Here is a 26,705-nt window from a genome sequence, read left to right as displayed (position 1 = left end):
GAGGGGGATGGGAATAGATCGCAGCAAGGCTGGCCCCAGCAACTGAAAATCTTCTTCGCTATTACAAAATTGAGGGACCACTCTTGAGGCAGGAGAATGCATCTGCTCAACTTGTCTGCAATCACACTGGAGTTCCCAGGAATGTGCTTTGCTATCAGAAAGTGGTCAGAAGCAATCACCCATTTCCAAATTCTCATGGCCTCTTGACACAACGAGTAGGACTTGGTTCCCCTTTGTTTGCTGATGTACCAGACTACTGACATGTCGGACTGGATGGCAATTGTTCCTAAAGAGAGAACAGATTGAAATGCTTGCAATGCTAGAATCGCCACCCTCAGTTCTAGAACACTGATATGCAGATTGGCCTCTATGGATGACCAAGTGCTTTGGACAGTCTTTCCCTGATAGTGCCGAGGCATCCGTGGTCACTATGGCTTTGGGCTGAGAAGGGAAGAAAGGTCGGCTCCATAGGTTCTCTTCTGGCTTCATCCACCAACGTAAGTCTTGTTTGCAGCAATTTGTTATCTTGATCTGAAATGTCATGGGGATATTCAAAGGGGACCACTGTGTTAGCAAAATCCACTGAAGAAGCCTCATATGCAGTCTTGCCAGTGGGACAATCGTTATAGATGCTGCCATGGACCCTAGTAGTTGAAGGACTGCTCGAACCGGCACACTGTCCTGACTATCACTCAGAGTTGCGATCTGAGTCTCTGTATCCTGTGAAGAGGGAGGCAGACTAAGCAAGACTGAGTATCAAATTCTGCCCCTATGAACTCCAGTCTTTGAGAAGGGATTAGTTTGCATCTGTCCTTGTTTACTGTTATCCCTAATTGTTTCAAAAGACATAGGGTGAAATAAATCATTGAGACTAGTAGATGCTTGGTTGGGGTGGTGAAGAGCCAATCATCTAGATATGGAAACACCCAGAATCCTTGCAATCTCAAGTGAGCTGTTACCACTGCCATGCATTTGGTGAACACTCTGGGGGCTTTGAAGAGACCAAAGGGCAATGCTCGGAATTGGCAGTGATTGGCTCCCAACCAGAATCAGAGACATCTGGAGTGTTTGTCCATTTTTATGTGGTAATATGCGTCCTGAAGATCTATAGAGTACATCCAATCGTCTTTGCCCAGGAAGGGGAGAATAGACTGTACCATGACCATCCGGAAATTCTCTTGTTGGACGAATTTGTTTAGGATGCTGAGGTCCAGAATTGGCCTCCAGTCCCCTGTTTTCTTTGGCACTAAAAAGAACCTTAAGTAAAAAACGGATTCTATTTGGTCTGTAAGGACTATTTGGATGGCTCTTTTTTGAAGCAGCTTTTGGATTTCTAGAGCTGCTGATTCCCTTTGACTGGGTGGCATGTCTGGAATGCGCCTTAAAGGCTTTGGGAAAAGGTTGAAGGGAATGAGATAACCTCTGGTAATTATCGTCTGCACCAAAGAATCTGAGGTTATTTTTTGCCAGGTAAGATGGTGCAGAGAAAAATGACCCCTGACTGCTTCCAGAGATAAGCAATTGGGCCCTCTTCAGGAGCGCTGGTAGAACTGTCCAGAGAAAGAATCTCTGGACCCCTGGTTATGCAGACCCCCTCTGCCTCTGAAGGGGCATCTTCCAGTTGAGTCCCCCCCCTCTACCCTGGGGGGATAACTCGCCATGTGAGTCATGGAAAGGACCCTGGGATTTTTTGTACTACATGTTTGCACTCCTCTGATTCCTGGAATAGGATCGTTGGGGTATGGAAAAACATATGCCCATGGCAGGCAAGGTCTAACTGTCCTTTTCACACCTGGCTAAAGTGTCTTTCACCTTTGAGCCAAAGAGAGATGAGGCCTCTATGGGGGGCATTAAGGAAGGAAGACTTAAAAGCATCCACAAAGTCACACAGACCCATCCAGGCATGACGTCTTGTAACAATGCCTGCACCTGCTGCTCTACCCACCCCTTTGGTCGAGTGAGAAATCAACCTCATGGACAAATTAGAGATGGATTCCAGGGTCGCAAGCTGTGAGGTACCGTTGTCCTGTACCTCATCAGACACTGATCCTGCCAGGGTTTTTGAGAGTTCAGTAATCAGGTCTCCCATAACCATAGCACCTACCGGAAGGCCCTTGGACCAGTGAGGGTTATTCTCAGGGGTTGAAAGAAATTTATCTGGCCTCTGGGGGATAGTTTCAATGGTATCAGGACTATTCCATGCACGCTGCATGATGAGCTGTATGAGTTCATCTGCAGATGCAGTCACCCAGGAGGTAGAGGGCTGGGCTCAAAAAGCCTGCAAGAATATGGACTCCTCGGAGGAAGGGCTGGTGGACTTCCAATCACCCAGCTGCTTCAAGATTTCCAAGATGTCTGCAAAGGAGACATCATCAGGGAGTGATCTTGGGGACCCTTCCCCTTCATCGTAGTCCATAAATTCAGTCAAGGATTCCTCTGGGGAATCCACATGCTTCCTCTTGCATGACCTCTTGTGAGGAACCTCCTTGACAGGAGCATCCGAGAAGGATCCTGCAGAGGGAAAACCTTGCTAAAGGGTGTCTTAAGGTTCCAGAGACTGGAGTCCATGAGTAGTGGGCTGTGTCAACTGAGGCTCAGAGGACGGGAGATGATGGGTCTCCGACGCTGAGGGGAACAACTGAGAGGCTGCAGAGGCCAAAGCCCACTCCATCACCTGGAAAGTGGGTTCTCCCAAAGAGGGGTGAGAGCTTGGAACCAAGAAAGACAACCTCGGGAACAGGGAACAACTGAGAGGCTGCAGAGGCCAGAGCCCTCTCCATCACCTGAAAAGTGGGTTCTCCCAAAGAGGGGTGAGAGCCTGGAACTGCAAAAGACAACCTTGGGACCAGGGTCACACCCCACTCCGAAGAACCCACTGCCAGGAAGGGAGCCACAGGAGGAGATGGTTCGGTTAGGGCGACCGGAACCATGGCAGATGTACAAAAATAAGACACCTTGCCAGGGAACACGGTGCCAACAGACCAGCCTCGGTCCCGAGGAAGGCCTGGCTCAGAGATCTACCACCAGTACTGAAGAAGCTGGAACTGGGGTTGGCATCGGTGACTGAGTGCTCTGAAACCTGCAAGGAGGTCGAAGGAGGAAAATATTGTGGAGTCCTTGGATAAAATCCCTCAGTTCTTAGTGAGAGGGAGCGTTTGGATGGAGTAGATAGCCTTCTGGCTGCCAAGAGTTGATCCACGAGCTTCACTACGACCAGTTCTGAAAGACTCTTGGAGGATCGTGTAGTGAAGTGGGATGCTCTAAGAAAGGGCTATACTGCTGGCCAACAAATGGATCCAAAGAGGGGGAATATCTGGCCTGGGCGCTTATTTCACCTTTCGTCACCGAGGTCAAAAGACCAATATGAAGTACAGGAATGGGGGAAGTGACCAGTTCCGGGACGACTATTGTAGGTGCCAAAAGGTGAGTCAGTGCCGAAGTTGTAGTAATTGTCGGTGCCGTTGTCGGTGTAGTCAAAGGTACTGAAGAAGAAGACAGTACCGAAGCTGGTTGTTGTCCTGGAACCAAGGCCAGTGCCAAGGTCAGAGGTTTAGGCCTCGGGGCCGAAGATGGTACCAATTTAGGGGCTTTCTGTCTCGGTTCCAATTGCTTAGTTTCAGAGTCATGAGGAGAGGAAGGTAATGATTTGCTCCTCTTTTTGTGTTCACTCTTGGGAAGGGGTGAGCCCTCTGACTTAGAGATAGCCTCTTTAAAAGGAGATTTCAACAATCCTTTTAACATTAGTTTATTTTTCACTCCACAAGTGTCTGGGAGCTGAACCCTTTACAGATCTCACAAGGGGGTTTCACAGAAAGGTGAGGGACCCCTAAACAATAAACACAAGAAGTATGGTTATCCACACTGGGCATTTTTGTACTACACTGATCACAGTGTTTGAAGCCCATTGTACCTTTTTTTATCCGACATATTCAGACAAAAAACAGGCAGGAAATTATATAAGAAAGAAATTTAGAGTAAAGGTTATTTTTTTTTTGTTTAGAAGGAGTAGAATACCAGCAATGGTAAGTTAAGTACCCAGAGGTTAAAAAGGTGAGGCCTGTAATAGCAAAGAGCACCAGCTTTGGTAGAAAAGGGAAAATGGGAGAGAGACACACAAATTACACAACAAAATATATGCAATTAACAAAAGAGAAAATTACAGTTTTAAGAAGGTGACAAACTTTAAATAAGAAACTTTGACAAGAAAGTATTTGACTTAGCTGAGAGCCTGGTTTGACATGTCTTGTTTTGTACGTGGCAAACGAGATTGGAGGTAATATGGAGTGGGGCACTATGGGTAAAGACTTAGCTCAAGAGTTTTTTGGTTGGCACGAGCTTGGTATAACAGTTGACTCTGTTCTGAGGATGGAACCAACACTCTTCAGTAAGGAATGAATGAAGATTAACAGCATCAAATCTTTAGATACTGGACTGCCTGAAAAGATTGAAGAAAAGGCAATAAATAGTTGGTCAGATTTTCTAATATCCTTTGTTCTGTGAAGGTAGAAACATAATTGTCTGTGTACATCTAGTAAGCGTAGACAGTATTCTTTGTTGGAAAAATTTGGAAAAAAGACTGGGAAATATAAAGTCTGATTGATATTTGACTCAGAAACAACTTTTGGTAAAAAGGAAGGGTTTGTCTGGAGGGAGACCTTGTCCTTATAAAATATCAAATAGGGTAGTTTGCAGGACAAGGCTTGTATTTCCAATATTCTCCTGGTAGAAGTGACAGCTATTAAAAATAAGGTTTTCCAGGACAAGAATTTTAAGTCTCAAGTTTCTGAAGGTTCAAAAGGGTGAGAAGTAAGAGACTGCAGTACCAAAATTCCATGGGATTCTTTATATGGAGGTCTGAGCATTAAGGTTACTTTCAAAAAGGTTCTACAGTGTTTATGTGACATAAGTGACGAACCACTGAAACCGATATGGAAGTTAGAAATCACACCCAGATGAACCCGAATCATAGAGGCTGATGAGCCAGAGTTATAGAGTAAGGCTAAGAAGCCTAAAACTTTGTCAACAGGTACTGAATATGGGTCAAGATTACAGTCTACCGACCACTTAGAAAACTTTGGCCACTTGTTATGGTACAACTTTCTAAGTGAAGGTTTGTGGTGGGCTAGAATGGTGCATTGGACCATGGAGGTGAGGGGAGGATGCCTGGCAATCATGGGAACTGGAGAAGCCATGCAGTGAGCTTGAGATGTTGTAGATTTGGATGAACCAGTCCCTCCACATGGGACAACAGGTCTGGAGCTGAGTCCAGTATCTAGGGCTTCCAAAGCAGATGAAGCCATAGGAAGGGAAACCTGATTTGTTGAGGCCAGAATGAGGTAATGAGAATTATTCTGTTCTTCGACCTGTTGGCTTTCTTTAGAGACTGACATATCAGTGGAATTGGTGGAAAGACATACAATAGACAAGGGGACCAATCGTGAAGGAGAGCATCTCTGGGTGACTTGCCCGGGTGACCACGGTGGAGCTCCCCGGAATGTGCATTGCTATCAGAAAGAGGTCGGAGGAAATCACCCATTGCCAAACTCTAAGCGCTTCTCAGCAAAGAGGGTAGGACCTGGTTCCCCCTTGTTTGTTGATGTACCAGACTACTGGCATATTGTCTGTTGGTATTGCAGTCGTTCCCAACATTGATATGCAAGTTGGCCTCCAGCTGGGACCAAGTGCCTTAGACTATCTTTCCCAGATAATGCCCCCCACCCTGTCTGGGGTGTGTCAGTGGTCACTATGGCTTGGAGTTGAGGAGGGACAAAAGGACGGCCCGATAATATCTTGCTGGTATGAAGCCACCAACTTAGGTCTTCCTTGCAATGACTGGTCCCAGATGGGACATTGGTTGATTCAATAAGGACCACTGGGAGGCCAGCAGCCATTAAAGAATTTGCATGTAATATCTGACCAGTGGAAGTAGAGTGATAGAGGCTGCCATTGACCCTAGAGTCTATAGAATGAGTCTTGCTACTACTTTCTTACTTCGAATGATCTGGCTCACGTGTGATCTGATCCTTTGGAGCCTTTCTAAGGGAAGTGATGCAAGGATGGTCACTGTGTCGAGCATAACTCCAATTTGGTTTGCCGAAATAATTTGTTCAACTGACTGAGATCCAAAATCAGTCTCCAGTCCCCCGTTTTCTTTTGCACTAAAAGAATCCTGAGTAAATTCCGGATCCTCTTTGGTCTGATGGGACTGCCTGAATGAGTCTTTTTTTTCAAGCAGTTTTTGAATTTATAAGACTGCTGCCTCCCTATGACTGTGTGAAACATCTGGGTTTCTTCTTGGCCATTACAGTTCTTCTGAAAGGGGGATGATGTAACCTCTGGTAATGATCCTCTGCACCCATTTGTCTGTAGTTATTTCTAGCCAGGCAGATTGGTGCAGGGATAATTGCCACCCGAATGTCTCCAGAGGAAGGCAATCAGGCCTCCTTTCAGGAGCGCTGACAGGAGTTACCAGAGAAAGAGTCACTGAAACCCTGATTCGGTGGGGCTATTCTGCCTATTGAATGGCATCTTCCACTTACTACTCTCCCCTCTGCCCTAGTCCTGGAAAGGTCCTTGGGTCTTTTTGAACAATAGCTTACCACTTCTGGTTCCTGCAATAAGGCCACTGAGGAATGGAAAAGCATACACCCACGGCAGAAAAGGTCTTTCCATCTTTCTCACATCTGGCTAATCTCTCTAACTTTGGGGACAAACAGGGATGATCTGTCAAACAGAGTGTTGATGAAAGAAGACTTAAATAGCTCTGTGAACTCACAAAAGTGCATCCAGGTGTGTCTCCTAATGGCTACGCCTGTACTCGCTGCTCGTCATCCCTTTGGCAGCATGAGCAACTGGCCTCATGGACAAACTGAAGATTGATTCTAGGGTGGCGAGCTGAGAAGCAACTTTGTTTCTAACTTCTTCAGCTACTGCTCCTGAAAGAGTATGTGAAAGCTCTTTAATCAGATCTCTTTGAAGCCTGGTAAAATGTGCCATATAGTTCAAGGACCAGAGCGCAAAGGTCAATGAAGCATATACACACTTCCCAAGTCTATCCATCGTGCTAGACTCTTTGTTAGGAGGATGGATAGTAGGGCTTTCGTCAGCAAGCTCATTTTTAGTGGCTGCTGCAGCCACCATGGTGTCAACAGGAATACCTTTGGCCCAATGTTGCTCATCTTTAGGGGAAGAGAGAATGTGATCAGGCCTGTTGAGGATCAGCTCAGTAGTGCCAGGTATCTTCCAAGCCTGCTGAGCAATTAACTTAATAAGATCCTCAGCGGGAGCAAGAGGTAGAGGGCTGAGCATGAAAAGACTCTAGGTATACTGATTCCTCTGAGGAAGGTTGAATGGTAGTCCAGCCACCCCTCTGTTTAAGGATTTCTAGGATGTCCCCAAAGGAAACATATTCAGGAGGTGACTATGGGAAACTTTCCCCTTTATCAAATCAGTATCTTCTGTGAAGGACTCTTCAGCGGAGTCCAAGTGCTTCCTCTTGCACTTTTTCTTCAAAGGTACATCGTCGGTGGGATGTTCCGGAGAGGTTTCCGAAGAAGACATAACCTGAGAGGTCTGGTTCTGAGACTTTTGTGCCCTCTGTCACAGAGCAGAGACTGGCAGAAGCTCTGGTTGAGGGGATGGACAGGATGTTTGGTCCAACAGGGAAGACATACACTGTTTGCCCGCAATGGACAAGGTCCTCTCCATAGACTGGAAGGCAGGCTGCCCATAGATAGACAGGAGCACAGAACTGAAATAGACTCCTTCGGAAATGTGGTCCCATCCTGCACCAAGGAGGTTGCCTCCGACGTAGAAGCCAGGGCCAAGCTTACATATGTCAATGCACCGAGGGGAAAGGAAGGCTTCAAAAGAATCAAAGCTGAACTCTGCCCTCTGGAATTGACAACAAAGCCCCAACCCCGGGAGGTCTCCGGTTCCAAGGAACCTGTAGAATCTATGGTAACTACCAGTGTTGGAGAACGAGCTCTAGCCATCACCAAAACAGACACAGTTGGAAAAGTCCACACCAGGGGTTCCAAAATCTCAGCTGGAGTCAAAGGAGGAATATGGATAGGGGTAGAAGAACGCAGGTTTCCAGAGTTAACAAGGTTAGGAACCGTGTACGGAGGTAATCCCCTTGCCATCAGGAGCTGGTCCACCAGTCTCAAGATATCTGACTCTGACAGACTCTTGGTGGACGGAATAGAGGAGGTCAACAGAGACTTGGTGGCCATCTCTCTAAAAAAGGACTGGGAGGATGGTCCGCAAATGGATTTATGGAGGGGGAGTAGGTTGTACAGGGTAAAACTATTACCTGGGGGTCGTTCAGTACTGAGAGATCTATTGGTACTGAAGTGAGAGTGTTCTGCACCGATACTGGAATTGAAGAGGTCGGTGCCAATGGCACCGAGGGATGAGAATCTTGGCCCACTGGTGTTGAGGAGGCTGTTGGCACTGTGGGAAATTTGGGCAATTTCGAAGGTGGTTCTGAGGGAGTTGTTGGAACAGACTGACTCCGCTTTTTAGGTTTAGAAGAAGTTGAAGAAGAGGAGGAACTGGCTTTTGTCTTCGGACCAGATATTGCCTCTTCAAATTCAGATTTAGGAAGGCTTTTCAATAACAACTTGTTCTTGCACTCTATCAGGGTTCTGGAACTGAACCCATGACAGATCGCACAGTCTTTCTGCAGATGGACCGCACCAAGACAATACACACAAAGAGTGTGTCCATCAAAGGTGGGCATCTTTTGATTACACTTTTGAAAGCTCTTGAAGCCAGAGGTACCTTTAGAGGGTTTGACAGCCATATCTAAAATTTAAGGCCACCTTATAAACACACAAACACACACACACAGACTTAAGAGTAAGAAAAGACTTTTTTTTTTTTTTTTAAAGTATCAGAGAAAGGGAAAGGAGAAGACTTCCAATGCTGATATAAGAGATTACCCAAAGGTAAAAGGGGAAAAAGTACCAACAATGGTACTTGAGATTACCTAATGATAAAGGAGAGAGGAAAACACACTCATGCACATGCTAAAAGATATCTAGAGGAGTGGGGTAGTATAGATAGAAATAAAAGATAAACTTTAGAGTTTGGATAGTTAGAAAAAATTGACTCACAGTTTGAAGAAGAGCTTGACAGGTTGGATTGAACGTTTCTGCCATTAAGAAGTGGCAAACGAGATCTGAGGTAACTTGGTGACGAGCATTATGGGTAGAGCTGAGCTTGAGAGTTTTTGAAAGGCATGAGCTGGAATAACTTCTGAGTCAGTTCCAAGGCTTGGGACCGAGCCCACAGTCAAAGATTACGTGAAGACTGACAACATCAGATAGACAGAAATTCAAGGATTGCATCTAACAGAGCAGAGAATGGATACAAACCCTTTGAAATAGCTCATATGGTAAATCATTTCCACTTGATACCATAAACCTTTCTGGTGGAAGGCTTTTGATAAGAGGAGAGGATATGCACAACTCTTTCATATAGCTTAGGATCTCTGGCCATCACTGAAATTGGAGGAACCAAGCAATCAACCAGGGGGACTTCAGATTTAGGTGAGATTGTCTTGATGGGTGAGAAATCAGACCTAGAATGGGATCTAGAACTCAAGGAGGGTGCAATAGGTGACGCCAGAGGAAGGGGAACCATACCTGTCTGGGCCAGAAGGGGGCTATAAGAATCATGGTCAATCTGCAATGTGCTGCTTTCCACAGAATCTTGATTATCAAGGGAGTTGGAAGGTTAAGTGTAAAGTAGATCTGGGAGCCAAGCATACAGTGCAGCATCTCTCTGTGACTCTCCCAAAAGCTGTTATATTTGGTGTTGAAGTGGATCATAAACAGCTTTCAGCATGGCTGGCACAGTGACTGAAAATCTACATAGCCACTGTCAGACTGAGGGACCACTTGCAAGGCATCACAAGGCTCCTAAATGTCTGGCAGAATGTTGGATATCCCCAGAAATGCATTGCTACCAGAAAATCTCGTGAGGACACTGCACATTGCCACACCTTCATAGCCTCTTCATAGCCTCTTCACAAAAGGGACAGGATCCGGTTTTCCCTTGTTTATGTACAAGACCACTGCCATGTTGTCGGTCTGGACTGAGATCTCACCTTTAAGGATGCAGTTGTGGAAAGCCTGCAATGCTAGGAGGACTGCTCTCAAAACATTGATGTGTACATGGTACTATGAGTGGGACCAGGTACCTTGCGCAGTCGGGTCTACATTACAACCCCAAAAGATCTAAAATGCGAATGTATGTACATCGACACATACAGGTTGATGTACATACACAGTGAAACACGTACACTGTGAAAATCAAAATGCCAAATGTGTTTCGTCAGCAAAACGCGCCACACAGGTAAGTACAAAATAAAAAAAAAATACATTAACATGCTTATGCAGGGGGGCAAACCACCCTGCACCCCCATCACCCCCCTTCTTAAATATAGCAACTCTGAGACCGCACTACAGTGGGGGAAAGGATATATTTCCTTATCCCCACCACTGCGCTGCTGGCTAGGAAACACGTTTGGCGTTTTGATTTTCACCGTTTACGTGTTTCGCTCTGTATATACATCGACCTTTATGTGTCGAAGTACATACATTCGTGTTTTAGATCTTTCGGGTTTGTACTACGTAACCGGGCAGTCTTATCTTCATGATGCCCCCCCGGGACCTTAGGCTGGAGGAGTAAAACAGGCTTCCTGCAGAAACATGATCTGGCATCAGCCACCATGAGATGTGACAATAACAAATGGCGGTGAGAAGAATAGTAAATGTCATCATGTGAGTTGTGATAGACCACTGGACTGAAACAGTAAAATGAAGAACCCTCAAGAAGAGTCTGGCAAGAGAAGCAAGAGAGACTGCAACTGCCATCAGACTGAAAAGATGAAGAACCAAGTGGGTGGTTTCTGAAGCAATAAAATTTGAGTGGACTGAATTCACAGGGATACTAATCTCGAGGGAGGAATGCTGGTGTCCAGATGGCAACTAATAAAATCAAGAGCTTAACTAAGTTCCAGACAGGATTTGTTGTAACTGACTGTAATGCCCACGGACAGGCACAGCTGGAGCAAGGTGTCTCTCACCTGGACCACTGTTACTCTAGAAGTCACCATGAGGCACAAGTCATCCAGGTATGGAAGGATCTGGAATCCCTGCAGCTTGACCCAAACTGCTACCACTGTCATGCATATGGTGAATACCTGGGGAACTGAGGCTAAAGGGCAGTGCTCAAAATTGGTAGTTACTTGGTCCCGTCTTGAAGTGCAAGAATCTCCTGGATTGATCTCTATCTTCATGTGGTAGTAAGTATCTTTGACGTCTGCTGAGCACATCCAATCATCTTTCCTCAGTAGAGGCAGAATGGATTACACCTTAACTGTCCAGAACTTGGTCTGTTTGACAAAGACATTTAATTTGCTTAGGTCTAAAGTGGGCCTGACGTTCTTGGATGATCATTTTATATGCAGCTTTGAATCTCCACTGCTGCTTCCCTACATTGATGGGTGGTATGCCTGGAAGGGATTTGTGTCTTTAACTTTGGATTAATTGAAAGAAAACTGTGTATCTTCTGTGAATGACTCTCAACACCTGGATATCAAAAGTGATGGCCTCCCAAGCTTGTGAGTGAGAACCAAGTGTCCCCTATTGCCTACAGAGCACAGCAGTTGGGCAAATTTTCAGAAGTACTGGAAAAACTTGCCAAAGAAAGGCCCTCTAAAGCCTAAATTCTGCAGACCACCCCTCCCCCTAGAGTGGAGTCCATTAACATTCTCCCCTCTGCCCCATGGGCACCTTCTTCTGCAGTGGCCTGAGAAAACCACTGCAACCTATGGAAGACCAAACATTGCTGAAGGAGAAGGAAGACTCATCACAAAGGGATTTAGGGTATCCTTCCCCTTTTTCCAGGTCAGAATCCTCAGTCAGGGACCCCTCATGAAAATTCAAGTTAATCTTCTTACACTAACTCTTCTTGTGTACCTCTTGGGGGGGTGAAGCCAGGGGACACAGAAACAACCGAGGTAACCTAGGTATGGGGCTATTCAAAACCTTTGGGTATGTGCTGTCCCTGGACAGGTTCATGCAGAGCCAAAGCCCCAGGGGGGATGGGAAGATCAGGATGGATTCAATAGAGGGTGTGACGATCCTGTCTGAACAAGGGAAAAGCTTCTCTGTGACACTAAATATCAAAGCCAAGGCCAGGCAAATACAAACGGACCCTGTTCAAACATGAGACCTAGGACAGATCCTCACCCCAGTTGCTGACTCAGCCAGCTCCGGCACCAAAACTGTTGCCATGCTGTCCACGGCCAACACACCTAGCGGCAAGGACAGCTCTAAAAACCTCACAGTTGACTCTGACCCTCTAGCCCTAACCCTATGGTTCCAAGAACTCGGACCGGTCCGATGGTGCTGGGATCGAATATATCAAGGCTGTGGTCAGTACCAAAGTCAGTCAAACTGCCATCAATGATGAAGGAACAACACGCGTGGGCATCAAATCATGGTTACCAATGATGAAGGGTAGACTGGGGAAGGGGCAACCAGTAGTGGGACAGAAGGGGCAGCTCTCTCCACCCTCAGAACCAAAGGGGAAGGAATGGTCCCCAGGTTCATCTGTGACTTCAAAAAGGTTTACATCAACTTGTTGAAATCTAAATGTCTATAATACTCCAACTGGACCTTGCAGGACTAAATGAAGCCACTTAGGATGGCTTGCCAGGTTGGTTCATGAGTCTCTCAACTTCTTGGACCCTGAAAGGGGAAGACCAGACTTGAAAAGGAGAAGTTTCCAAGGAAAACTTCAGATCCAGAGTAGTGGCCAGGAAGGGGGAATGGAGTCAACCAGACTATGCTGCCGCAGATAACAAAGATGGAATGTCAAACTGCAGAGACCTGAGCAGCATCTACACTGGAGCTGGCAAAAGTGGTGATTGATACCAATAGGGTATTGACACTGGATCTACAATGGGAACCAAGGAGGCCAAGAACACTCATCATCAATGGAAAATCAACAGGCTATTTCTTAACCTCTTTTTATTTTTATTTACTCTTTTCCTTTTCTTGCTCCTTCCTATCCCTATCTTTATCCTTTCTCTTTTCTTTCTTTTTCTCCTCCAGTTTCCTCAATAAACAAGGTGAAGCAGTAGTCTGGAGTGTAACTACAGCAGAGGAGGAAAACATTCCTTTAATTACTAACTTCACCCTATGATCGGCTAAAGCCCTTGCCCCGAAAAAGCACAGGCCTGGCAGTCAGCATCCAAATAGGAAGGCACCAAGACAACAGACACAGCAGTTATGAGAATCCTGAGGGGGCAGTTTATGACTGCACCTCAGTCATTTTCTGAAACCAAAAGTCTTATCCATGTTATAGCAATAAAGTACAGCATAGTAGCAGAGCTACTACAAACACCCATGGGACCAATGAACTGACAAAAATCTAACAGCAGTACTTTAACAATTTACTTAAGTTAAAAGGAAAGCAACAGTAGTAAAGAAATCAATTCTAACCAGTATCACAGACAACTGGGAAAAACTAGTAGGAAAGCAGGAGACAGCAGAGCTCACATGCTCATACAACCTTAAGAACAGAGCTAAGTACAATATTTTTTTTTTGGTCTGGAAGAGGAGGAAATATCTAAAAACAAGAAAACCATGAAGAGAAGATAAAATCAAATATGTAGCAAAGCCACAATTACTTATCTGCAGAGCAGCTTCGGAAGAACATGTACAACACTGAAGAGTGGCAGACGAGATCTGAGGAGATTTAGGCATTCGGAGCATTATGGTAGAGGAGGTAGAGCTTCAGTGCTGAAGATTCTCAAGTGCCATCCTTGGATCAGATCAGATCCAATAACCTACAAATTGAGGCGGATGGAATAGACAACCTTGGGTCTGTGACTTTACAGCCAATGTTATTCAATCCAAATTCACGAAAGACCAGGTCATTATCACAAGCTGCTTCACTGGTGAATAAATAAGAAGTTATGTACTCACCATAATGTTCCATGTTTGTTGCCCATAATCTCGTCTTCATTCTTGCTGGTCGGGTTCAGAACCGAGCATCGGTTCTGACTTGGCCTTTTAATAAAGCTCAAGAGCTTCCACTGGCTTGAGGCTATACCCTATCCCATAATGCCTAGGGAAGGTTACCCAGATCTTGTTTGCAGATTACTAACATATTAGAAATTTATATACCAGAATGCAATGTTAATCATTCTTAGCATATGTCTCATGAGGCAAGAAGGGAAGCAGAAAACATTTTACAACCAAAAGAAAATTCCTCTCGATCCTCCAGGAGCGAAGGCTGGTGGAAGGAGGGTGGGACACAAGAATAAAGGCGAGATTATGGACAACAAACATGGAACGTTATGGTGAACACATAACTTCTTAATGTTATGTTGTCCCATCTCGCCTTCATTCTTGCTGGTTGGAACCGTGCCCCAGCACCTTCTTTTTTGGGTGGCTCAGAACAGTGGAACCAAATGAAGCCCTGTTCCAGGAGGCCACGTCTACTTTGCAATGAGAGATGACGGTATGAGGATTGATCCATGTGGCTGCAACACAGACTGAGTCCAAAGGCAATCTGGCCTGAAAAGTGGCCGAAGTCGACATAGCTCTTGTTGAGTGGGCCCTAATCCTTCCTGGCAATTGTTTATGCTGAGAATTATATGCGTAGGTTTATCGTGTCAATAAGTCATTTTGACAAAGTAACTTCAGATATCGGTGCACCTTTCTTGTTATCTGAGAAAGAGACGAATAACTGGTCAGATTTACTGAATTCTTTCATTCTATGCAAGTAGAAATGTAACTGCCTGTGGACATCCAATTGGTGTAGCTTATATTCTGCCTTGTTGCCATAATTCAGAAAAAAAACAGGCAGGTTAATGAAGTGGTTCAAATTGGTCTCAGAACATACCTTTGGAAGGAATGAAGGATGTTTTATGAGAGAGACTCTATCTTTGTGAAAAAACAAATATGGAGGGCGAATGGACAGAGCTTGAAGTTCTAAAACCCTCCTAGCTGAAGTAATGGCTATCAAAAAGGCTGTTTTCCAGGTTAGAAATTTCAGTTGGCAAGAGGAAGCTGGTGCATATGGTGGGAGAATCAGAGTAGTCGGCACCAAATTGAGATCCCAAGGAGGTGGTGGTTCCCTTACTGGTGGTCTTAATAAAAAAGTACCTCTCAAGAAAGTTTTGCACAACCTGTGAGACATTATTTTTGATCCCATGTCTCCTATGTGGTAATTAGAAATGGCAGCTAACTATACTCATATGGTAGGTGTTGCTGCACCTTGAGTAAAGATTTCTTCTAAGAAGTCTAGGATTGTACTTACAAGGGTTGTGAAGGGGTCAATTCGATTCTTGGAAGCCCAACAAGAAAACCTTTTCCATTTACTAGCATAAAGCTTTCTAGTCATTGTCTTAAGAGATGAAACTAGAATGTGTCTCATGGCCGGAGAAATGTCTGGAAGCCTGGCTAAGACTGGAAGTGGAGCAGCCAAGCTGTCAGTTTGAGGGTTTGAATAGAGGGATGGAGCGTTCCTGACTGATAAGTCAGAAGATCTGGTACAAGGTCCAGAATCCACGGCTCTTCTTGGAGATGGGGCCATAGAAAAGGAAACCAGATTTGACGAGGCCAGTACGGAGCAATGAGAATTAACCTGCAACTCATCGATTTGGCTTTCTGTAGAACCTTGGGGATTAGTGGAAATGGGGGAAAAACATAAAGAAGTCCCGGGGGCCAATCATGAACAAGTGTATCCCTTGGTGACTCCCCTGGAGGGGGGATTAGGGCAAGGTAGCCACTACATTTGGCGTTCATGGGCATGGCAAAAAGGTTGCAGCACAGCTGGCCCCACTTGCGAAAGATTTGGTTTGCAATTTCCTGTTTCAGAGACCACTCGTGAGGCGTTAAAATTGCTCTGTTTAATTTGTCCACTATCACACTGGATTTCCCTGGGATATGTGTTGCAATCAGAAAATGATGAGAAGAAATTGCCCATTGCCATACTCTTTGAGCCTCCCAGCACAGGAGGTAGGATCTTGTTCCACCTTGTTTGTTTACATACCACACTACCGACATATTGTCTACCTGTACTGCAATCATACCTGGTGGAAAAGAGCTCTGGAGTGCTTGTAACACCAGAAGCACAGCTCTCATCTCTAGGACACTGATGTGCAAGTGGTACTCATGTTCTTGCCAAGTTCCCTGGATGGTCTTTCCCAGATATTGCCCCCCCAACCCTATCTGGGAAGCGTCCATGGTCACTGTAGCTACAGGTTGAGGGAGAGTGAATGGTCTGCCTACGGTTACCTGCATTGACAGAAGCCAGCAGTGTAGGTCCTTCTTGCAGGAGTCTGTGATGAAGATCTTGTTTGACATGGGTAACTCCTGCATGGACCATTGAGCAAAGAGTAGCCACTGCAGGACTCTCATATGTAGCCATGCTAGAGGTACTAATGTGATTTCAGCTGCCATCGTGCTTAGGACTTTTAGAACAAATTTTGCCTGTACCTTCCTTTTCAAGAGCAAGATGGACACTTGATGATGCAGTGTCTGTATCCTGTCATGAGGCAACTTTGCTACCATGTCTACTGTGTTTAAGTCTGCTCCTATGAATGTAATATGCTGTGATGGCAATGAAGCAGATTCTTAGAAATGTATGGTGATGCTCAGTTCCGAGCATAGATGTATGGCGGTGTCTCTGGCCTTGGTTAGTAGACGCTTGGTGGTGGCAGTCAGGAGCCAGTGTTCTAAGTACGGGAACACCCAGAATCCTAGCCGCCTCAGGTGAAACATGACTACTGCCATGCATTTGGTAAACACTCTGGGGGCTGTAGTAAGACCAAAGAGCAGAGCTCTGAACTGGTAATGACTGGCTCCCAGCTGGAAACGTAGATATCTCCTGGATCGCCTGTCCATTTTTATATGGTAGTATGCATCCTGAAGATCGATCGAGCACATCCAACTGTCTTGTCCCACAAAAGGGAGTATAGACTGCAGTGTCACCACCCAGAACTTTGCTTTCTTCACTGACTTGTTCAGTCTGCTGAGATCCAAGATGGGTCTCCTGTCCCCTATTTTCTTTGGAACTAAAAAGAACCTTGAGTAAGTTCCCAATCCAATTTGGACTGCGGGGACTTCTTAGATGACTCTTTTTCTTAGCAACTTTTGTATCTCTAGGGCTGCCTGATCCCTTTGACAGGGTGGAATGTCTGGGACTGATCTTGATTGTAGGGGTGGGTTGAAGAAGGGTATAATGTATCCCTTGGATATTATCGATTGTACCCTTTTGTCTTGAGTGATGTTTAGCCAGGTTTTGGGGTAAAGTGACAGTCTGCCCCCGACTGCCTCCAGAAGTGAGCAGGCGGGCCTCCTTTCAGGAGTGCCAGAAGGGTCTGCCAGAAAACATATCTCTGTCGCACTGATTTTGCAGACCCCTTCTGCCGCGATGTCAGCATCTTCCATTATTATTTCCTGCTCTGCCCCTGGAGGAAAGATCACCACATGCATCCGATGAAGCTGTTTGGGTTTTATGGAACCACATTTTACCGCCCTTCTGGCCTTTGGGATAAGGTTTGGTAGGGATGGAAAAACGTACTCCCACAGCAGACAGAGTTTTACCTGGAAAGTTATCTGACAGGCAAAAATAAAGGATACTAAACTATAATCAATTTTAACAACACACAAGTACGAAAAGGCCAGTAACTAGTCAAAAGTTATACTTTTTTTTTTCTTTTTCTAAACACAAGGGGAGGAGAATGGACTAGAGGAGAGGTCTCTAACATAAGCGACGATCCCCTCTAGCCAGAGGAGACGTCTCTAACTAAAACAACGAAACATCTATAAGGGAAGGATGTAGAAAACACGGGCGGGGGGAAAGCCCTCTAACTTAAACGGGCTGAAAACAAGGACAAAAGATGAAACCTCTAACTAAAACAGGTTTGTATGGAGAAACTAAAGCATTAAGATGGGAAAGGGTTTGTATGCCTAACGAACAACGATGGCCAAGCACAATAAAAAACAACAAGTGCGAACTATAAAAGTAGAGCGAACTAATCCAAAAGGCTCTAGAACTATTCTACAGCAATATTTTTATCAAAAAATACTATACAACAGTATCATATAGCCAAAAACAAATTTCTCTTAGCCTGAGCCCAGTGAGAAGCACCTGAGCTAGTTTAGCGGCAAACGAGATCTGGGTAACCTTCCCTAGGCATTATGGAATAGGGTACAGCCTCGAGCCAGTAGAAGCCCTTGAGCTTTAGTAAAAGGCTGAGTTGGAACCGATGCTCTGTTCCGATCCCAACCAGCAAGAATGAAGGCGAGATGGGACAACATAACACCAATTATTTGCATGTAACACGCCCCCAAGACAAAAAAAGAACTGAAGCAGTGACTGGCTAAAAAAAAGTCTCTAAAAAATCCTAGAATCTAGCACCACTACAAACTGAAAAGGTAAACCACTCAATTGTTTTCTTCCAGATAAATGTTTCACTTTATTCAAGAGTAGCTGAATTATATTAATTTTCTGTAGAAGAATCCACTACATTTTCAGGATGACTTGGCTAAATGAAAATAATACTGAGTATCTTTAAGTGCAATGTCACACAAGAAATATGTGCACCTCTCACCAAACATCCCTCCATTTAAAATATTAATACCCCACAATCATCCCTTGGTGTTGTTGGTACAATGTTCTGTTTGCCAAGGGTAGATATCTCCCTCCACCAAACATGAAACTGAGTGCTCCTGTTAAGAATAGCACCCCTCTCGCATACTGTAACTGGCATACGTGCTTCTTTTCTGGGTACTCATCTTTTTACAGGTGATTCCTGATAACTGGACACTTATTCCTAATTAAGAATGCAACTCAAAAAGCACTTCTTTATCCAATCCAAATGCTCCTGTTTCAACACAGGACATATCACCTAACCTATCTCCTTTCTGAGTCTCTTCTCCTCTCCCAGGATTGACTAAGGATTGACCCACTTTGGAAAGTAATGCATATATATTGCACTGTATTTGTTCACAGAAATGTATATACACAGTTTTTTTCTATGTAATTAGTCTGAAGTATTCTGTTATTGCTTACATTTCTTTAGTTTTTGTTTGTGAAATATTTTGTATTTCACCTAGGCTGAGCCTGAAACAGGTGAATATTGATCAGTGCACTACTCTGGTAAACAAATACAGTATATACACACACTTCTCTCTCATATATATATATATATATATATATATATATATATATATATATATATCTGTATGTATATATATATATATATATATATATATATATATATATATATATATATATATATACATATATATATATATATGTGTGTATGTATACATATATATATATATATATATATATATATATATATATATATATATATAAAAATTCCCTTCTCATTACTGTAATACTGTATGCAATGGTCAGATCCAGGATGCACCTCCTTCCTCATCCCTGTGTAATGTAATAGTATATGTGAATGCCCATGTCTAGGGTAGTCCCCTTCCACTTGCCCCTTGTAATAATATATGTAAATGTTCGTGACAGTGGTAGTTCCTGCTCCAGTGTCCCACCAATGTAACAGTACATACAAATGTTCATTTCTAATGTACTGTCTATCACTGTCCTGCCATAATAGTGTGTGTGAATGGTTATGTCTAGGGTAACACCCTTTCAGCCTCCCCTTTTGAGAGTACTGAGAGCACATGTAAACATTTGTGGCTAGATAGTCCCTCCTCTAATGTATCTGCAGTATATGTAAATGCTAGACCCTGTGTTAGCCCCCATACCACTGTTTTCCCAAAATATGTAAATGCTTGTGTTTCTGTGGTTGTGCTCCCTGCAGTGCCCCATCAATATATGTAAATGTCTGTGTCTGCTAAAGCACTTCCTTTAAATGTCCCTCCAATGTATGAAAATGTATGCACTTGTGGTACTCCCCTTTCAGTGCCCCCCCCCCAATGTATGTATAACTAGTTGTGGCTGTAGCAGACTATGCAATGTCCTCCCAATGTATATAAATGTTTTTGTCTATGGTAAAACCCACTCCAATGACCCCCAACATATGTGAATGCTTGTGTCTATGGTAATTCCCTCTCAAAACACCGGACATAAAGTAAATGTCTGTGACTGTGATAGTCCCCCTTCAATGTTCCCTCAGTGTATGTAAATGTTTGTGTCTGTAGCAATGCCTGCCAAGTATTTCTATGGTGTGTGTGTGTGTGTGTGTGTGTGTGTGTGTGTGTGTAGATATATATATATATATATGTGTGTAGATATATATATATATATATATATATATATATATATATATATATATATATATATATATATATATATATATATATATATATATATATATAAAATGTTTGCTCGACTGAGCAAACATCCGAATCCATAATAACCGAACACGCTTTAATGAAAGCGCTTTTATCGAAAAAGCGCTTTCATTAAAGCGTGTTAAAAAAAAAATAAAACACTACATTTACATTTTAGCAGGGGAGCTTTGCCGCCCTGCACCCCCCACTCCCCCCTACTTTAATATTCTTTCTCCGAGACCGCACTACAGTGGGGAAAAGGGAAATTTCCATTACCCGCACAGTAGTACAACCTCGGCAACAGGCATACTTATGCAAAAGTGCTTAGGTGAAAAGCATTAAGTATGCCCGGCCGTTTGGATTTCAGTCGTTTGCTCAGTCGAGCAAACGTCCTATATCCATATTATATATATAAATATAAATATATAGATAGATATATATAGATATAAATAAATAGTTACATAAATACATATATGCATATGTTTGTAGTAGACTCTGTTCAGTGCTCCACAATGTATGTGAATGTTAGACTCTGTGGTAGCACCTCCCTCCAATGCCCTCAATGTGTGTGAATGTTTGTGACTGGACAGTCTCCCGCTACTGTCTTCTCAATGTATGTAAGTATCTGTGTGTGAAGTAGTCCCTCTTCAAGCGTCTCTCCTGTTTACATATTCATGTCTGTGGTAGCATTACTATAAACCAAAAAATCAATTGACAAACTAGAAACAACAAAGCACATCAGTTAGGCATAGCTTACTCAATCAATTACACCCTGTGCAGAGAGGCAGGATTGTTGTGCATCAAGGGCAACACTAATTTGCTGTAGACTATTCACAGTGGGATGTTCTACTGAATCTGTAATGCATTCAACTGTATTATTCCACGTTCTCTTACACAATAAGATACATATCTATAAATCCTTATGCACTATGCAATGATCAGCATGATTTTTTTAGATTCTTCCATGAAATTATGTGGTGTATAGTGCAATATGATGTAAATATATCACAAAAAAGTAAACTACATGAGTGTGTGTTGGGGGTGTACTATAGGGAATGCAAACTAAACAGAACTCATCATTTATATAATTCTTAAATTTCACACAACTCTTTCAATAAACATGCCAGCATGATTTCTTACAGAACTTTATAGTGAAAACATAATTTCTATTGTACTCTAGTGTTCTCTGGTGAAAACCTTGTATACTTAATTTTTGATAAACAGCAGCTGCTTTTAGGATACATTGATATTGATTCAAAAAGTGAACTGAAGCATACTTACTATCAAAGGCCAAAAGAACATGGTTATTTTTTTGTTCAGTTTTAAAAAGTAAAGCAGAAAGAAGAACAGCGCAATAATTGTTTCCACACCAGGGACCATGAGGTAGGTGCCAACTGAGGAGGAGGCAGCAAAACAGATGAATGCTACCAAAACTGAAACCTGGAAAAGGAAAATGAGTGCAGTAATTAAGGAAGAAAACAGGCATTGACTACTATGTTAGCTATTTGCATCAGCTTTAAAATGTTAAAGTACAAGGTACAAAGTAAAATAAAGAAGTATAATTTTTTTAAGATCATCTTCAATTATATAACATGCTAGTTCCCTCTGTTGCCTGTAGATGGCAGCATTTAGCTGGGGCTCTCTAAAGATGCAATCGGTATGTACTTAATACATGCCTGTATATGCAGTTTTGGAGAAGAGACTAGTTAGTATTAATAGTTTTGTGTTTTCATAAAAATATTCAAACAACCTATAAACTCTGAGAATGATGTTCTAATAAACAGCTTTCAGCTTTTAAAATAATGCTTTTGCCAGATGAGACTGTGTGCAATAGTTCTAGTAAAATATGCCAAAACTGTCATTTTGGGGAATATCTAAAGTAATGTAATTCACTAACATGTATTTTCCACTCATAACCCATAATCTACACTTGATTCTGTTAACCCCCATCAACTGCCTCTATTAAACAAATGAGACCAGATATGCCATTTCTGCATGATTTATTTCTACCTCAAGTATTTTATTCCTAGTTCGACTATTTAGATGCATTATCTTGCAGTGTACTGTATTTTACAGTATATATACTTATATTACCTTCGTACATCTTCACCATCAATCGCTAATTTGTTCAAATAATATTCTATTTACTGTATGCTCTCTATACCTATCTATTTTATCTTTGTATTTTGTTGTATTTTTATTGTATTTAATACTTTTTTAATACCTGTACTATACCTGATACTATATTACTATATTACTATACTAATACTAACTATACCTGATATGTTCTAAATTTGTAAGCAAAAATCCAATGTATGATAAAAAAACTGTAATGTACCTCAATTTTTGTAAAATCTCTCTTACTGTAAATAATATTGTAAATGTGGAGCTTTTCTCACCGGGCCTCTACTGAAAATGGACATGTATCCAGTTGGACTAGCCCGGTCAACAAATGTAAAATAAAATAAATAAAAATGTTGTTTTTTTCTGCTTAGAGGTCGCCAAAGTGGAACTCCAGTCCGTTAATGATTAGCAGTCGATTTTTATGGTGCCGAGTTGCCAGCTTGACGCCCAACCTTCAGCGAAGGCACGCCCATTCACGCATGTCTTTCGGAGGCCACTCGACCACGGAGAGGACATGCAGATGCCACACAGAAGGCACTCCAGCTGAGAATCGAACAGGGGAACCTCTTGCTGTGAGGCAACAACGCTACCGCTGTACCACCGCGGCTTTCAAAAAAATTAATACTGCATGTTTTCTTTGTTTTTGTTTTTTATTATAAAAAATTTTATGTACTACTCTTTGAAGATTTTCTCCCCAGTCCTCCACTGAAAATGGGCAATCCTGCCCAGTCGGACTTTTTCCGGTAAACAAATGTAAAATAAATAAATAAGTAAAAATAAATAAGTGGCCAACTGGCATTAGCCATCTCAAGTTCCTTAATGTCATGCCTCAAGAGTTGTTACTTCTGAAATCTATAGCGGTTGATGTTTTATTTTTTGTTTTTTGTTTTTTTAATTGTTTAATTACCAGCTATTTTGAATGGGATGTCTGACATAACCCTTTTCAGCAGAGGCCCGGGTAGAAAAGCTCCACATTTAGATACATTATAGTTATTTCATATACAATACAAATAGCTTATACAAAACAAACATAAAATATACATGTAGAAGGTTGAAAATACAAAAATGTGTCTTCCAATGTCTTGTACTGGCTTTTTTGCCACCAAAAACAGGTTCAGAAGCTTCCTCTTTAGATTGATTGCCCCGAGGTGAGGTCTGATGAGAGGCTAACTTCTTCAATAATTATATACAGCACAGTACCACAGTATCATGCATTTATTTCTCATGTACAGTTCTTAACCAGATTGCACTGCATTGCACTTTGAGATGATTAATGTACAGCAAATACTTTGTAGACGGTATTTTGTGTTGTTTATCAAACTGTACAGCTAATATTTTGTTTCTATTCTTTATGTTATTCTTCTAGAGATGATTAATGTACAGCAAATACTTTGTAGACGGTATTTTGTGTTGTTTATCAAACTGTACAGCTAATATTTTGTTTCTATTCTTTATGTTATTCTTCTATTTTATTGTATTTAATCATTTAGCCATAACTGTCTATCTGGAGCTTTCTCCTTGGGTCATCACTGAAAAGGGGTTCATGCCCAGTTGGACTTTCCCAGTCAACAAATGCAGAATATACATAAGTAAATCAATAAAATAACTAAAAAAAAAAACATAAGTTATGAATTTACCATAATGATGGAACCATTTTTTTCCTCTTTGCTTCTAAACCTGTGGGTTACTGGATCTGAGTTGGTTCTGACTCCAGCACCTTCAGAATCTTCAGTCTTAGAGCTCCTCCTCCGCCTCTACACATAACTCCCTGCTCTAACAGTCTTTTCACAGATTCCCATAGCTGCTCCTAGAACAATGTACTAAGGGAAAAACAATTTATACAGTGAACAAATAAAGGGCAGCAGGACAGCCCCTTCATATGAAGATCCAGGGCTATTCCACACAGCTGGTTAGGAGCCATAAAGAAAAGTGACAATCTGGAGGGGGAAAGGAGTAAGGAATGGTTGAGAAGGGCAGAGGAAGACAACACATATAAAGAAGTTATGTCTTACCATAACGTTCCATCTGTATTGTTGATCTTCGTTCAGTCATTACGCATGGGTATCGGTTCCGACCTCGGAACCGAACCAGGCATTTTCCAAGCTCGCTTCAGCTTCAAACTCTCGATCTAAACTCTTACCCATAATCCCCCTGTCCCTGTTACCTCAGATTGAGTTTGCAAGTCAAAAGAAGGTAGAGGCTACCTCTAGTCAAATAACCTAAGAGAACCGGCTGGTGAGATCCACTAGAAGCCACAGGAGGGGGAAGGAGGGAGGGTCGTAATGACTGAACGAGGATCAACAATACAGATGAAACGTTATGGTAAGACATAACTTCTTTATCTGATATTGTTAATCCTCGTTCATTCCTTACGCATGGGATGCTGTCCCCAGCTACCTTTATTCTTGGGAGGCTCTCATGGAAGGACATTCCTGAGCACCATAGAACTGAAAGATGCTCTTCCCCTGGAGGCCAAATCTAATTTGTAATGATTGATGAAGGTATGAGGCGTAGCCCAAGTTGCAGCTGCACAGATGTCATGTAAAGAATCTCTGGCATGGAAGGCAGCAGAAGTTGCCACCGACCTTGTTGAATGAGCTTTCATGGTAGTAGGCAACGAGATATTATGTTGTGTATAAATGAAGGTCACACGGTCCTTCAACCACCTAGCTACTGTGACCTTAGCAACAGCAGATCCTAATCTAGGTCCAGAAAAGGCCAAAAATAACTGGTCAGATTTACGAAAGGATCTAGTCCTGTTTAAGCAAAATGGATTTGCCTGTGGATATCTAGGGTATGTAGGCAATACTCTCCTCTGTTTGAATGATTGGGAAAGAAAACTGGCAATTCAATGGTTTGATTAATGGACAGTTCAGAGATCACTTTTGGCAGAAATGATGGATTAGTTCTCAGAGACACTCTATCTCTATGAAAAATCAAGTATGGACTCTTGATACATAAAGCTTGAAGCTCAGAAATATGTCTGGCAGAAGTAATGGTGACCAAAAACAAGTTTTTCCATGACAAATGCTTGAGGTCGCAAGAAGAAGCTGGTTCGAAGGATCCCATGGTTGAATAGGTTCTCTAAAAGGTGGCTTCAGATGATTCACACCTTTTATGAAGGTCTTGCACAATTTGTGGGACATAAGAAAGGAATCTTGGACACCCTCATGGAAATTAGAAATTGCAACCAAATGAACTCTAATGGTAGAGGCCGATAGACCCGATTGGAAAAGGTCGGCCAGATAGTCTAGTATTATCGACACTGATGTTGAGAAGGGATCTACTTGTTTATCTTTCAGCCAACAGGTAAATCTCTTCCACTTGCTCAGATAAATAATTCTAGTGGAAGACTTATGAGATGCAATGAGAATGTCACGGACTGGTAAAGAAAGATCATTCTGCCTGGCAATCAAGGGAATTGGAGTAGCCAAGCTGTGAGCTTCTGGCTGTTCAAGGTGGGATGAATCAGGTTCTGTGGATGTGAGATCAACTCCAGGATTGGATGGAGAATCCATGGTCGATCTAGTAGGTCAGGCCAAAGGAAGGAACCAAATCTTTCGAGGCCAATATGGTGCTATGAGGATCACCTTGCTCTTCAACTGATGGACTTTCTTCAGAAACTAGGGAATTAGGGGAAAGGGTTGGAATGTGTAAAGAAGACCCGAGGGCCAATCGTGGACTAGAGCGTCCCTGGGTGACTGTCCCGGAGGGGGAATCAGGGCAAAGTAGTTGCTGCATTTGTAGTTGGTCGGGGATGCAAACAGGTCGCAGCAAGGACGGCCCCAGTGGTGGAAGATCTCTGCTGCTATAAAGAGATTCAGGGACCACTCGTGAGGTTGAAGAATGCACCTGCTGAGTCTGCCTGCTATCACGTTGGAACTCCCGGGAATGTGCGTTGCTAGAAGAAAACGGTTGGTAGCCATCGCCCATTGCCATATCCTCATGGCCTCTCGACAAAGGGGGTAAGATTTGGTTCCACCTTGCTTGTTGATGTACCAGACCACCGCCATGTTGTCTGACTGAATCGCAATCATCCCAGACGGCAGCAAGGGATAGAATGCTTGCAACGCCAGAAGCACCGCCCTCAGCTCTAGAACATTTATATGCAGATGAGCCTCCAGTTCGGACCAAGTGCCTCGGACTGTCTGTCCCTAACATAGCCCCACCCCCACCCCATCAGGGAGGCGTATGTGGTCACTGTGGTCTTGGGTTGCTGGGGGGAGAAGAGGT

At 43.1% G+C, this 26,705-nt stretch overlaps 1 protein-coding gene across 4 annotated transcripts in view; it reads right to left on the bottom strand.

Annotated features, from left to right (window-relative positions):
• The window catches only part of CKLF (chemokine like factor), a 601,280-nt gene that overhangs the window by 292,073 nt on the left and 282,502 nt on the right, over window positions 1–26,705 (bottom strand). For 3 of the 4 annotated variants that reach the window (XM_044081825.1, XM_044081823.1, XM_044081824.1), the window contains exon 3: window positions 21,630–21,788. The exons of the other annotated variant lie outside the window; for it this stretch is intronic. In XM_044081825.1, the coding sequence (XP_043937760.1) occupies window positions 21,630–21,788 (159 nt within the window). The remainder of the gene's footprint in view (window positions 1–21,629; window positions 21,789–26,705) is intronic. 4 annotated transcript variants of the gene reach the window in all.

Source organism: Protopterus annectens, chromosome 8.part1 (assembly GCF_019279795.1).
Source record: "Protopterus annectens isolate FY-2018-M chromosome 8.part1, PAN1.0, whole genome shotgun sequence".
Lineage (NCBI taxonomy): Eukaryota > Metazoa > Chordata > Ceratodontiformes > Protopteridae > Protopterus > Protopterus annectens.
The sequence above is the reverse complement of the archived record's forward strand: the minus strand, read 5'-3'. Positions and strand labels throughout refer to the sequence as shown.